This window comes from Aedes aegypti, chromosome 1, assembly GCF_002204515.2.
Source record: "Aedes aegypti strain LVP_AGWG chromosome 1, AaegL5.0 Primary Assembly, whole genome shotgun sequence".
NCBI lineage: Eukaryota > Metazoa > Arthropoda > Insecta > Diptera > Culicidae > Aedes > Aedes aegypti.
The window spans coordinates 79411967-79424956 of record NC_035107.1 but is presented as its reverse complement, the minus strand read 5'-3'; the positions used below and the strand labels follow the sequence as shown (position 1 = coordinate 79424956).

Sequence of the window (12990 nt, the reverse complement as noted above, 5' to 3'; positions counted from 1 at the left end):
TCCAATCTTGTATTAATCATAAATTTTGCCTTCTTTAAAAAATAGGCTGTTTTTTATATTTGTATTGTTTTAAATTTTATTATTGGGTTAAGCCAAATGTTAACCATTTTTATATTTTGCTGTTTTATCAATTCTTGCAAAACATGCTGTTAGAATGATTATTACTTTAGAACCTGCACATATTCAACTTTTTTTTTTGCAAACGCATTATCTCCTTTTAAGATATGCTGGAAAAAATATTATTTCAATCACAAATTTTCACTTCTTTCGATAATATAGAGTGTTTTCGACGTACACTTCCAAAATTAAAGTTTATATTGTATCGTATAAAAGTTTTGCCACATTTTTTTAAAAAATGTGTTGTTCATTTGAGTTATGCTGTGAGAAGACTTTTTTTGCGATAGAGCCTTAAACATTTCAAGCGAACAATAATCTGCTCTCGTTCATAGGCTATTTTGAATTATGCTGCGATAATAGATCTTTGGATAAGAGCTTTTAATATTTTGCAAATGAATGTCCCCTTCTTTTAGTGAAGCAGCCCCGAGCCCTTCGGAATAACGTGACGCTGAGATTACCTCTTCAACGAACTAATTATAGCATGTTTGGCGCTATTTACGGTCTGCAGAGGCTTTTCAATAGAGTTGCGGCTCTCTTTGATTTCAACTTGTCTCGCCATCTACTTCGACGAAGTTTCAGTTCGTTTTTTGATAGATCGTAAGAATGACAATTTTTAATATATTTAGTTTAAAGATGACATCGTTGGGGCTTTGAAGCCTGTTGGTGGTACAAGTAAATAAACAATTATAAACAATTTTTATCAAGTGTTACGTCCCAACCTGGGACATACTTAATCTGCAGCTAAATATTCTATGAGCGTTTCCTTAATAACTAAGAACTTTCTTATTTACTATTTTCAAATATAGTATATCTCAACTAGCTCAAAGATACTCTATGTTCTGGGATGTGAAGATAATTTTTCTTCCACCAAACCCGTCACGAGTTATATTTAGTTATACTATCTAATGTCACTACAATTTTTGACATTCATAGCTTGGAATATCTCTGAACAATCACCACGCTTATTGAGAATCTACGAAAATTGTTTGCTATGGGCTCGGTGGTGTTGATTTCGGTAAAAGCTTCGAAAATTCCGATATTAATTCTAAGTCAATCATTATGCCAAACGACCTTATGCCAAACGACCTTATGCCAAACGACTTTATGCCAAACGGGGTACAATCGTAGTACACATCTTCTTCTCTTCTTTTTTTTACAAAATAAACATCAAAAATATTAGAAACTACAAGAAATGAGTTGAAAAAAAAAATGTATTGAAAACAACTTTTCGTATTTTTTTTTCCTATATTTGTGTTATTAAACAAGGCTTGACATATAAGTCTATTTTACGATAAAATCGTAATAAACATATTTCAAGAAATTTAACAATGCAGATTACACCTTTTTTACCATTGTTGCATAAAGGCATGCCTTTAAAATTTGTACAAATAATTTTACGGATATGGACACCCTGTATATTAGACTGGTGCAAATTTTGAAGTTTTGGCTCATCTATGCCTCAACGATGTCATCTTTCTCCCAATAGTTGAAGTGATTTGAATGAAATTTGACTGTGGACACGTCATTCAAAGTTTACATGCAAATTACTATGGGAAAGGCCAACCCTTTGTCTTCAGTCATGTGAAATTTTATCGGCTACAACTTTGCCGAAGACCAAGATAATCGTTGAATACTCATTATTGATTTCAAATTCGAAACCATCCTGAGATAATAATTCAATTACTTTTGGAGCAACACTGCTTTTCTGCAGTAGAACATAGTAGTCGGGATTACTTTGATTTATTAAGGCGAAGTAGGCCGTCATTGCAATTTGTACGCGTCGTTGATGATTGTGCTAATTCATCTCACGATTTCGAATCAAAGAAAATCATTTGGTTTTGCACTGACATAGCCGTAAAAGTATCAGCATACTTTATGCATGTTAGCGCGTACAGTGATACTTTTTTCAAGTCAATATAAACTATCAAGACTGAGCTTTATAACTTTGAAATTGCAAACTGAAAAGTCATCATTGTTGCCAAAACGAATGACGGGCTACTTAGCCTTAATACCTCTAGGAGCTGTATTGTTGCCTGCCGAACAGGTGTTGAAGCATGCTGAATGCAAACTCACTTAATAATTATGAATGGCAATTTATTTTGACGTCCTACCGAAATATGGTCTTCGACAAAATTTTAGCTGGCAAGAGTTCGTTTACTTTTTCATAGAAAAATATAACGAAGAGTTAGCAGGCTGAATACAAAAGGTTTGTCATTTCCATATAAATTTGGCGTTAAATAGCGTGTGCACAGCCATATTTCTTTTAAATCTGTTCATACTTTGCAACGATAATATCAACCATGATTGACATAGTTGACGCATAGGGTAGCCAAGACTTCAAACTTTGCATCAGTCTAATGTACTTGCTTTGAAAGTGTTTTGTTTTGTTGTCGTAATTCAAATAAAGGACAACGAAATCCAGCTTTTTACGCTAGCATGCTATAAATTTTTAATTCACCCCCATTTGACATTTCTTGCACACACATTAATTTTTATAGTTTGATCAAAGCAAGCATTACGGTATTGAAAATTAGTTATATAGAAAAGTCAAGTTTGATGCGTTTTTGGAAATGAAAATCGATTTCCTCTAAAAGTCTTTCATTCTAATTGTTCAGCTATTTTAGGTTGATAGACAATATGCAACCAACAGGAAATTTATGGCTATGTATGGCTATAATAAAGCCTGTCCACGATAAATTTCGGACACGGATGGCGGGTGTACCACAGAAAGTTCGAGAATTTTACAGAAAGAAGGATTAACATCCTTGTCAACTGTTTATTTTGTAGATATAACTCTTTTATTCTGAAATAAACAATTGTTTTTGTTGAATTATGAGTAACTTTTTTTTGCTGCCATTATTTGGGTGTCCGAAATTTAACGTGGACAGGCTTTACTGATCAATTACGTAAAAGTTGCGTGGCCTTGTACCGAGCAAGAAGCTGACTTATTTAGGGATCCAACAGCTTTAAGTTCGGTGACTTCTATTGTGAGACGAATCTTCCTTTAACAATATTATTGGTAAAATGAGTTTAAACATCATTGTCAATAAATATTTTTTAATGCTGATATTTCAGTATGTAAAGACATTATTACTAAGACATATGATATAATATATCTGTACTTCCGTATATTTACATCCTGCCATGGAAAAGTTCGAAACATACGCAGTTCAAACTAATCGAATCGAAATTCAACCCAAATCAACAGGCACCACCATAGATTCCAAGAAAAACCCCTGTTTTCCGGACAGATCTACCAGTAAACACGACTATTAGAATTTGAAAAAATTAAATTAATACGTCCGGAAAATTTTTCAGGGATGAGATGGTGAACAAATTATGGCACACTAAATTTCAAGTTTTTCGACCACCTCCACAAATTTGGTAAAGCTTGTTACGCTTGGCTTGCTCCTCCACTAGGAGCATGACATAATTTGTGCATGATCCCTTAGATTGCCAAGTGCGTGACCGTCGTGACGTGATGGTAATTTATGTTCATAAAACGAGGAAATGTTTCAATTCGTATCATTTTTGTATTGTCGTCTGTATCCTCTGGTTCCTGAGAGAAGTAAAGTTGATTATTAATTTTCAGGAATAATTATTCCAACAAAATTTGCTAAAAGAAAAAGGATAGTGAAAATTTGAAATGATCAAATCAACAATCTTATATTCCAGCCTACTAAGAGTCAACTTTAAAAACTGTAGGCAAGAAATATCAAAATCAAATCACCCCTCGTCGTTTTATAGCTAGCGTAAAAAGCTGGTATCCATGTATATTTATATATAGGGAAAGGGGGGTGACCCATTTCGCATAAAGACATTTCGCATAAGGACGTTTCGCATAAGGACGTCTGGCATAATAAACGTTTCGCATAAAACAGTTTATAGGTACAGGTAGCATTTCAATGAAGGCATATAATTCTCGTTATGCCAAATGTCCTTTATGCCAAACGTTCTTATGCGAAACGTATTTATGTAAAATGGCCCACCCCCATTTATATATAGGGAAAGTGTACCAGTTATGGCCATAGTGGTGCCCTATTTCACTATATGTAAAATTTTGATAACTTAAATCTAACTACTACAACACACACAAATTTTCAAAATTTCAAGACATTAAAGTTATCACGTATGGCGAAATAGGGAACCACTATGTCCATAACTAATACACCTATCCTATTTTTAGAGCGTGCAGAACGATTGTGCTACTTTTTCCCGAATACCGTTTCATGAATGACTCGTTTTCCCGGAAAGTGATGCAGGTCACAAGGGTACAGGAATACTCCTCAGTGACACTATAAGAAACAATAAAAAATCAAAAGAAGCAGGTATTTGGTCATTCTCGATTAAACACATGTTGCCAAAAACGCCGAGGACAACTCTAAAGAACCGCCAATCAAATAAATAAGGGTGCATATGAGATGACCATGGGCTGTGATGTTTCCAAAATGGGTTTTCCATACGAATATTCAAAAAATTCAAATCTTGATGCATTTGCTTATCGCTACGGTATCTTTCCGAGGAAAATATAAAGATGATCAAAACACGGTTCATTTTTTTTTATTATACGGTGCGGTAGTCCGTAGTGGGACTTATTTGCGGTTACTTTTCATTATTGGACAATTTGAATTGCTTGTTTTTCCTAATTTTACCAAACAAATCATATTATCTACCTAGTGCACCTGAAATAGCATTGGAAGATATGTTGAAAACTGAACTCAACTCAATTTTGAAACAAATGCAGATGGGACTGACATGCAGTTCACGGCAATATGAGTGCCAAAAATGACATTCGAGGAAAAATAACACAAATGAGCAAAACACACCTAAAAGATTGATGGCATCTGTACGTTTCTATGACACAAGCATTTAAGATCTATATCAACAATCATTACGTTGATTATATGATGAGCTGAAGTCACTCCTCAAAATTTTAAGAGGACAAATCCACGAACTGAATATTTGGTATTTAAACTATGTTCCGTTTTTATCAACACAATCGGCAATTTTCAGTTGACAAAAACGGAATAATTTTCTTAGACAAAAAATTTTCCAAATTGAAAATAAAATTGCAGTTTTGTCAGGATAGTACACATTTTCATCATATAAATGCACAGAATTGATGTTAGGAGCTGTGAGGTGTACTTAGATTGTTTATTCTTATAGATACGTAATGGAAATTGATTGCAGATTTTGAAATAAATCATAATTAGTTTTAGTTTTCTTGGTTAGGATTTTGTTCCGTACGGAACGAGCCATAAACATGTGCGACTCAAGGTGTATCCGAATGTAGCCCCTTCTCGACCCACCCTGACTACGCCACTGAGTGCACGATTATCAACAGTGAGCGTGAGTACCATGTGAGTTACCAACAGGAACTCAAGTGCCGTGAGTTCCCTATGAGTGAAGTATCCCCAACGAGAGTTCCAGTGGGTTCCGTCAGTGAGTGCTGTTCCAGAAGCTTCGAGAATGAGTACCGTCGAAGCCTCTAGAACACAAATGAATTGATATAAATACCGCACCGCTCCGCACTAGGAGTCAGTCATGTTTCAACCACCGCGAGTATACTATCGACCGAAAGTGATCTAAAGTGAAAGTACAGTGAACAGTAGTGTAGTGTAGTGCAATATAGTGTACTGTGGACTAGCAGAATAAGTGGTGTTGTTCCTTTCATCCGTAAAATACAGTCCACCCGACCCGACCGGAGTTGGCCACGGTTAACGCGCCAACAGATTTCAATAAATTTAATATGAGAAATTAAAACAAAAACCACATAAGTGTCCTTTGCGTCATGAGGTGTGTCATATTTGTAAAAATAACGACAAAGAAATGGGCCGAGCAGATCATTATTTTTATACAAGAAAAAACTACTTTTACTGCAATTCATCCTCATCCTTCTTCTTCTTCTTCTTCTTCTTCTTCTTCTTCTTCAATTACATTCCAACTGAGAAAGAGCCTTCTTCTCAGGTTAGTGTTCTTATAAAAACTTCCGCAGTTATCAACTGAGAGCTTTTTGCCTAGGTACATTTTTTGCATATTTGGTCACACCCGGTTTTGCGATTAAATTTAGAGTTATGTTGCGAGTTTTGCAAACTGAAATAGATATTGACGGTTTTCCTGTGCTTTGAATTGTCGAAATCTTATCAGTAAAATCATTGTGGTGATCTTGCTTTTAAAAGACGGGGCTGGTGGTCTGATGGCTACCGCTTCTGCTTCATAAGCAGAAGGTCATGGGTTCAATCCCAGGCCCGCCCCTTCCCTCGTAATTTGTAGTTGTATATCGCTCACTTGCTTCTATCTTCCATTCTAAATCTATCACACTCAAACTATTCGTTCATACCAAACGCTAGAACCATAGACGGATAAGAAACCGTTTCCCTAACGCTTCCATTCTTCTACGCGCATGCCTTTCCTTACGCCTGACACATAGGCAGTCTGCTATCCACAAAAGCAAACCTCTCTGCAATGCCTTTCCCCCAATCCATACACTCCCGCATGAACTGGCGTAGATGCAGTGGTATATACGGTCTACGTGGGAGCCAGTAAAATGCATCATCAATTCCTCCCCCTTCCGCACATTGGTCTGCATTCTGACGTGGCAGGCACCATTGTCGCCTAAAAATAGAAGATCATCAGCACTTATACACTGAGGATGCCTGTTAGTCCCAAGCAGTCATTCGGTTGGTTCCTTGTGTAAGTGCAGCTGATCTGGCGATACTGGAGTAGCATCCACGGGCGGCCAATCAAGCTCAAGCTCAATCTCAAGCTGTGGTGATCTTGCTTCTAAAGTTATTATTACCAACTTTGACAGGGATTCACTAATTGCCAATCTAGAACAGTACCATGCAATCTCTCATACAAAACGAAAGATTAGTTGTCAGTTGTTTTTCCATTTGTATATAATTTGTGCAATGCTATCAAGTTTGAGAGGTGGAAGATAATGTCCAAAATATGACGCTGTCGACAGTCCCATCAAAAATAAAACAAATGGGATCATCCATTAACGTAAGGAGTAACCATGTATCGTAGGTGCTCAACATCAACATCATGTCGAAAATTCAACTCAACAGTTTTTGTTTACAGTAGGCCCTTTATAATGCGGTAAAATCAACAATTGTACATAGAAGTCGCATAATAATGAACGCACTATATACGGTTCGATTAGACTAAAATTTTAAATCGATATATCTCAAAATCCAAATAATTTCGAAACATGGGGTCTTCAGTAAAGTTGTTCAGCAGGCGTTTTCGACAAAGTTGTTCAGTAACTCAAAAGCTATCATTGTTAGAGTAAGTTGATTCAAAATGTTGCCACCAGGCGGCGCTAGTGAGCATGAAACTTTTGTTTTACAGATATCTCAGGAGCCTGATCACTTAGAAAGATGGCGTCTTCGGCAAAATTGTTCAGTACCTCAAGGACTATCATTTTTGTAGACAAGGGATTCGAGATTTTGCCTAGTGGGCATGAAACTTTTCTTTTGTGGATATTTCAGGATCCTGACCATTTAGAAAGCTGACGTCTTCGGCAAAGTTATTCAGTAGCTCGGACTACCTCGATATTTGCAAAACAAACGTTTCATACTCAGTGACGTCACCTGGTGGAAAAAATTATAATCAACTAGCTCCATCAATGATTGCCCTTGGATTATTAAAGAATTTCACCGGAAATGCCATTTATATAAGTGGTCAGGATAACAAACAAAAGTTTTATGCACACTAGCGCCGCCTGGTGGAAAGATCTCGAATCTTCTGGCTTGAATAATGATAGCCCTTGGATTATTAAACAACTTTTCCAAAGACGCCATCTTTTAAGTGGCCAGGCTCTGGATCTGAAAAAAAACACAATAAAATAATTATGTTCACAAGCGCTGCCTGGTGGTAAAATTTTGAATCAACTGCCTCTAACAATGATAGTCCTTAGCTACAGAACAACTTTGCCGAAAACGCCATCTTTCTAAGTGGTCAGGTTCCTGTGATATCCACAAAACAATTTTATGCGCACTAAAGTTACCTGGTGGCAAAGTTTCGAATTGCTTGGCTTAAATAATGATAGCTCTTTATGTAGTGAACAACTTTGCCAAAGACGTCATCTCTCTAAGTGATCAGGTTCCACAGATATTTGCAAAACAAAACTTTCATGCACACTAGCGCTTCCTGGTGGTGAAATTCCGAAACTAAATAATCACCGCATGTTAGCCCTGGATCTCCTAAACAACTTTTTCGAAGATGGTTTTTCTATATTTAATCTAGATCGTGAGGTATTTCATGTTGAACATGAAAAACCAAGGGTCTTGTACAAAGTACAACGCGCGACTACTCGCGTTACAAAAATTCGCGCGACAACCGAAAGGTTAACTGGTTTTTCTCTGAACATGTTTTAGTAAAACTTGATACACTTAAGATTACTTTCAATTTAAAAATTACAAGAAATCTTACTTGTTTAACCTATTTGTCTGTGAATCAAAATTCAAAGCAATGACATGCATTTTTTGCGTTAGCGTTAGCGTTAACGTAGTTACGGTATACTTCGTAGATTGGATACTAGCAACATTCATGTTTCTGTTTAATAATTTCATCCTGACTGCTTTCAGGAACAAGGCAGGGGAGTATACCTTGTTCTTCAAAGCAATGACATGTATTTTTGTGACATAAATTCACATTAAGAAATTTTGCAAATATTTTTTGGGCTAAAATTGTAATTTTTGAATACACTCAAAATCTCTTCTAATGAAAATCAACGGAAATACTTTTTACATTATAACATTCAACATAAATTTGATTGCACAATAATAGAGTTTATAATTGAACAAAAAAAACGCATTAAGGTTCATACCTAAACGTGTTACAGTATGGCCCATAAAAAATGCGAAAATCGTCATATCATGTTTTATGGTAGTTTTTACATAGAAAATGTTTTTGAAATATAAATATTATTCATTACTTGTATTGTTTAATCTATTTAGACTCAGTTTTTCGCTTTGGACATGATTTTTATCTGTTACTTTCACCTTACCAGAGAGGAATTGGAAGCATACCTTCAAATTTTATCATGCGGACGTCGAGTTCAATATCTGTGTAATGGAAGCTTCTAAATCATCAACGATGGCGTGAGATTCTTCACAAGCCTTGTCTCCAGCATTCGCCCATATCAAATGATAGAATTGGTTCATACCTGGGTAATTGGAGATTTAAACATATTTTCGAAAAACGGCTCATTTTGGAGAGCTTTGATTGAACCTTCATATAAGCGTGATAAGCGGCTCCGTTTTGCTCAAAACCTATGAGCTAGTATTGATATAAGTTGTCTCTAACCGAAGGAACAAATTTCATCCTCAAAAATCTGTAATAGGCCTCCGTATTTATTTTTTATTGAACTTTTACAAACAATAAAGGCATATCAAACCTATAAGGCGCAAATGTGAGGACAACTATGACCCTGGCAAAATATTTTATTGAGATCATGAAATACACGTTCTCTAAGAACTTCTCCATCCTCTGATACCAAACAAACTGAAATTTTCAACAGAAAAGTGTGATTTTTGAAGGTGGAAAGTTTATCACCAGAGTATACGACAATCAGATTCTATTTCTAGCTTTGGGCGGACGAAACCTTTGAACTTATTTGCTTTATTACATTATTTAGGACAGTAAGAAAATATGACAAAAAATGTCCTGGATAGCGAAGTTGTGTCAGAATATACTACAATAATTAGAAATTACATTCACTATCAAAAACAATGAAAATAACGCCTGTGGATGTTATATTCACGTTCAAACAATTTTCGCATTTTTTTATGGGCCATACTGTATATGGACTACTACACTCAAATTAGTTTCGGCAAAACTACATGTCATCGCTTTGAATTTTAGTTCACAAGTAAATCGTTCAGATGAAAAGCTATTCTTATAAGTTATCAAAATCACCAGCGTTGGGCACCGACCTTTTAATAAGGCAATAAATCACAACTTCATATCGTTTTGCTTATGCTGTAAAGCTGTAATATATTTGTTACTTAGTTATAACAAATAATACAATAATAATAAATCCGTACTATTATTATATATTAAATATTTTTATTATGTTTATATTGCATCACATATTTGCACAGCACGGACACAACCACACGAAGAATGATAGACATAAGTATGACAATGTACAAGGGTTCACAAAACATTTCGCACGAAACGCTCTAACCATTTCAAATTGAAATTGAAATTTAAAACATTTTTGGTATTTCACAGGATTCGGAAAAAAAAATCACAAGAAGCCATAAAAATTTACCGAATTCGAAGCTATTAAGATAACAGTTTCACCGGATTCAGGTAATAGAGCTTAGAGTGTAATATGAAGTTCAAGATGTGTAGTTCATACTTTGAACTAATTATCCCAAAAGAGGTTACATAAAAAGAGGATTCAATGCGCTAATTTACAATATTCCCATGAGTATACTTACAGATCACATACGGCATGCCACTTTGACGGCATGTCAAGCGTTGAGAAGATAGCAATTGGAGCTGCCGTAATGAGCGCTATGACCCACACAACTCCTATCAGCACCTTGGAGCAGCTGTGAAAAATAAAGAATTCAGATTCGAATCGTTAAAAACTCCTTAAACCAATAGCTACTTACGTCTTCGTTATCCTCGGCTTCAGTGGCCACATAATAGCTATATACCGATCCCCACTGATCGCCACCAGCGTATAAGCACTAACCAGCACCGATACGGCTTGGGTGTAATTCACCAGACGGCACATCCCCAGCCCAAAGGGCCAATACTGCAGCACAAACATCGATATGAACGTAAACGGCACGCAGAACAACGTCATCATCAGGTCTCCGACGGCCAAATTGGTGATGAAGTAATTCGTGACGGTACGCATCCGTGGATTCGACTGCACAATGAACAGCACTATCGAGTTTCCGATCACGGCCGTCACGAAAATCAGCACGTACAGGAAGTAGCTGGTGATTTCAAAGTACAAACTCGGCAGATAGCCGGTGTTGGAGCATTCTCCGTAGTAGGTGTGATTCGACCCATTCTTCATCCACTCCGTAAGATGGTCGATGTAGTTCTGTTCCTCCGTCGAAGACACGTACGGATAGCTGGGTGCATAGATTTCATATGTCTCGTTGTACAAGTAGCCCGGAGCGAGCGAAGGCGGTGAACTTCCATTTGCAGACAACACCAGTCCCGACTCGTTCCGCCAGGATTTGTTGAAATAGTCCGAATACTGGACCGTAAAGGGCGCGCCGCTCATGGTGGTGGCAGAACGTGGCAGATTGGGATCTATGACTCTAACTATGTGAGGGAATAGTTTGTCGTAGTTAGTTTGCGTCACAGGAGATACGGTTCTTCGGTTGCCATCAAACGGATTACCAGGAAGGATGACTGCACGTCATCGTTTGTTCAATGCTGCGGAAATGCACCTGAAATGAGAATCGAGAAAACAAGGAACGTTACTACACGCAGTGGCTGCCGTTTTGGGCATAATTGTCCTATCTACTTTTAGTCTATGTAGGCTTTTTGACACCAAATAGTTTATTTTAACGTTTAGTTTTAGACAACACTTTCAAAATGTAAAGTTCGTTCAGAAACTATATATAAAACGTACCCAACGAATTTGTCCTATCTTTGAATTCGCAATCATCATAAAACAAAAACCAGTTTTTTTTGTTGATAGGATTAAAAAGAAAAAAACATGTCAATGTGAAAATTATTTCTCAGCATTCCATATAGAAAGTGAAGTGCAATGATGCTCAATTGCTTCAATTAAAAACGAAAAAAAAAAAACTAATTTACAAACCCATTGAAACGATGACGGTTATTTTCGTTTAGACCAAAGGCTAAATCAACACTAGATCAGAGTTGGTAGACTCACACTCAAATCTCAATTATTGAATACTCCCACAGATCGCCAACTCATTTGAGATCTGTTTCGAATAACTCACGCTTGAGATTTTATGCAAAATCACTTCTTCACGCTGATTCTATCATAAAACCTTTTAGGGATCTGTTAAACATAATGTTATTGCTAACATTAGAATATATGTTATACTTCTAGTATTTCCTTCGGGGTTTTCGCTGAAATTTCTCCAAAGGTTCACCTAGACTTTTAATCAAAAATGGCTCTTACAAAACATCCTTAAATTTCTCACAAAATCTGCGGTGATTTCTTTGACATTCCCCAATCTCAAGAGATTGATCTATCAATTCCCTCAGTGATTCCTCCATTAATTTCTTCAGAAATACATAAAAAGTTCTAATGCTACTAGCTTTCCTTAAGAAAACATTTTTTGGGAAATGTTTTCAGAATCTTCTTTAGGATTCCACTCCAGGATTCTTCTGCAAACTTCATCAAAATTTAAATAATAATTTTCAATTGATTTGTCTTAAAAAATGACAGCAATTCTCCTGACTTATCCAGAATTTGCATTACAATTTTAGTTTTGAATTATATTGGATCATTCTGAAGACATTTGGTTGTTTGACTTGGAAAGCATTTTCAACGGAATTTCTAGAGGAAACTGTTGAGATTGTTTTGAGCCTTTGAGCTATTGCTGGGAGTATACCTATAACAGAGCCTCTACAGAAACATAAATAAAAATTGATATCAGGAAAAAAGATTAATTTCTGTTGGGATGATCAGAGATCTAATTGTTGTTTTTTTTTCGTAGAATTGTGGAATAAAAATGCAAAAAAATGGCAGTTTTTCACATATTTTGATCAAAATTCACAAATTACCGTTGCGTAATGAATAAACGTTGCCAAATATTTATAAATCTGAAATGTTGCTTTGACATGCAGCTAATTTGCTTGTATTGATTAAGATATTTCTTTAGTGAAAAACGGTCATGCCAATATTTAAACGGA

General features: G+C 36.1%; 1 protein-coding gene across 1 annotated transcript in view; it reads right to left on the bottom strand.

The window, feature by feature from the left end:
- The window catches only part of LOC23687425 (RYamide receptor), a 693865-nt gene that overhangs the window by 596646 nt on the left and 84229 nt on the right, over nt 1–12990 (bottom strand). The window contains exons 2-3 of the mRNA XM_021840406.1: nt 10749–11546; nt 10572–10685 (exon numbers count right to left, since the gene is read on the bottom strand). Of these exons, the coding sequence (XP_021696098.1) occupies nt 10572–10685; nt 10749–11377 (743 nt within the window). The 5' untranslated portion in view covers nt 11378–11546. The remainder of the gene's footprint in view (nt 1–10571; nt 10686–10748; nt 11547–12990) is intronic.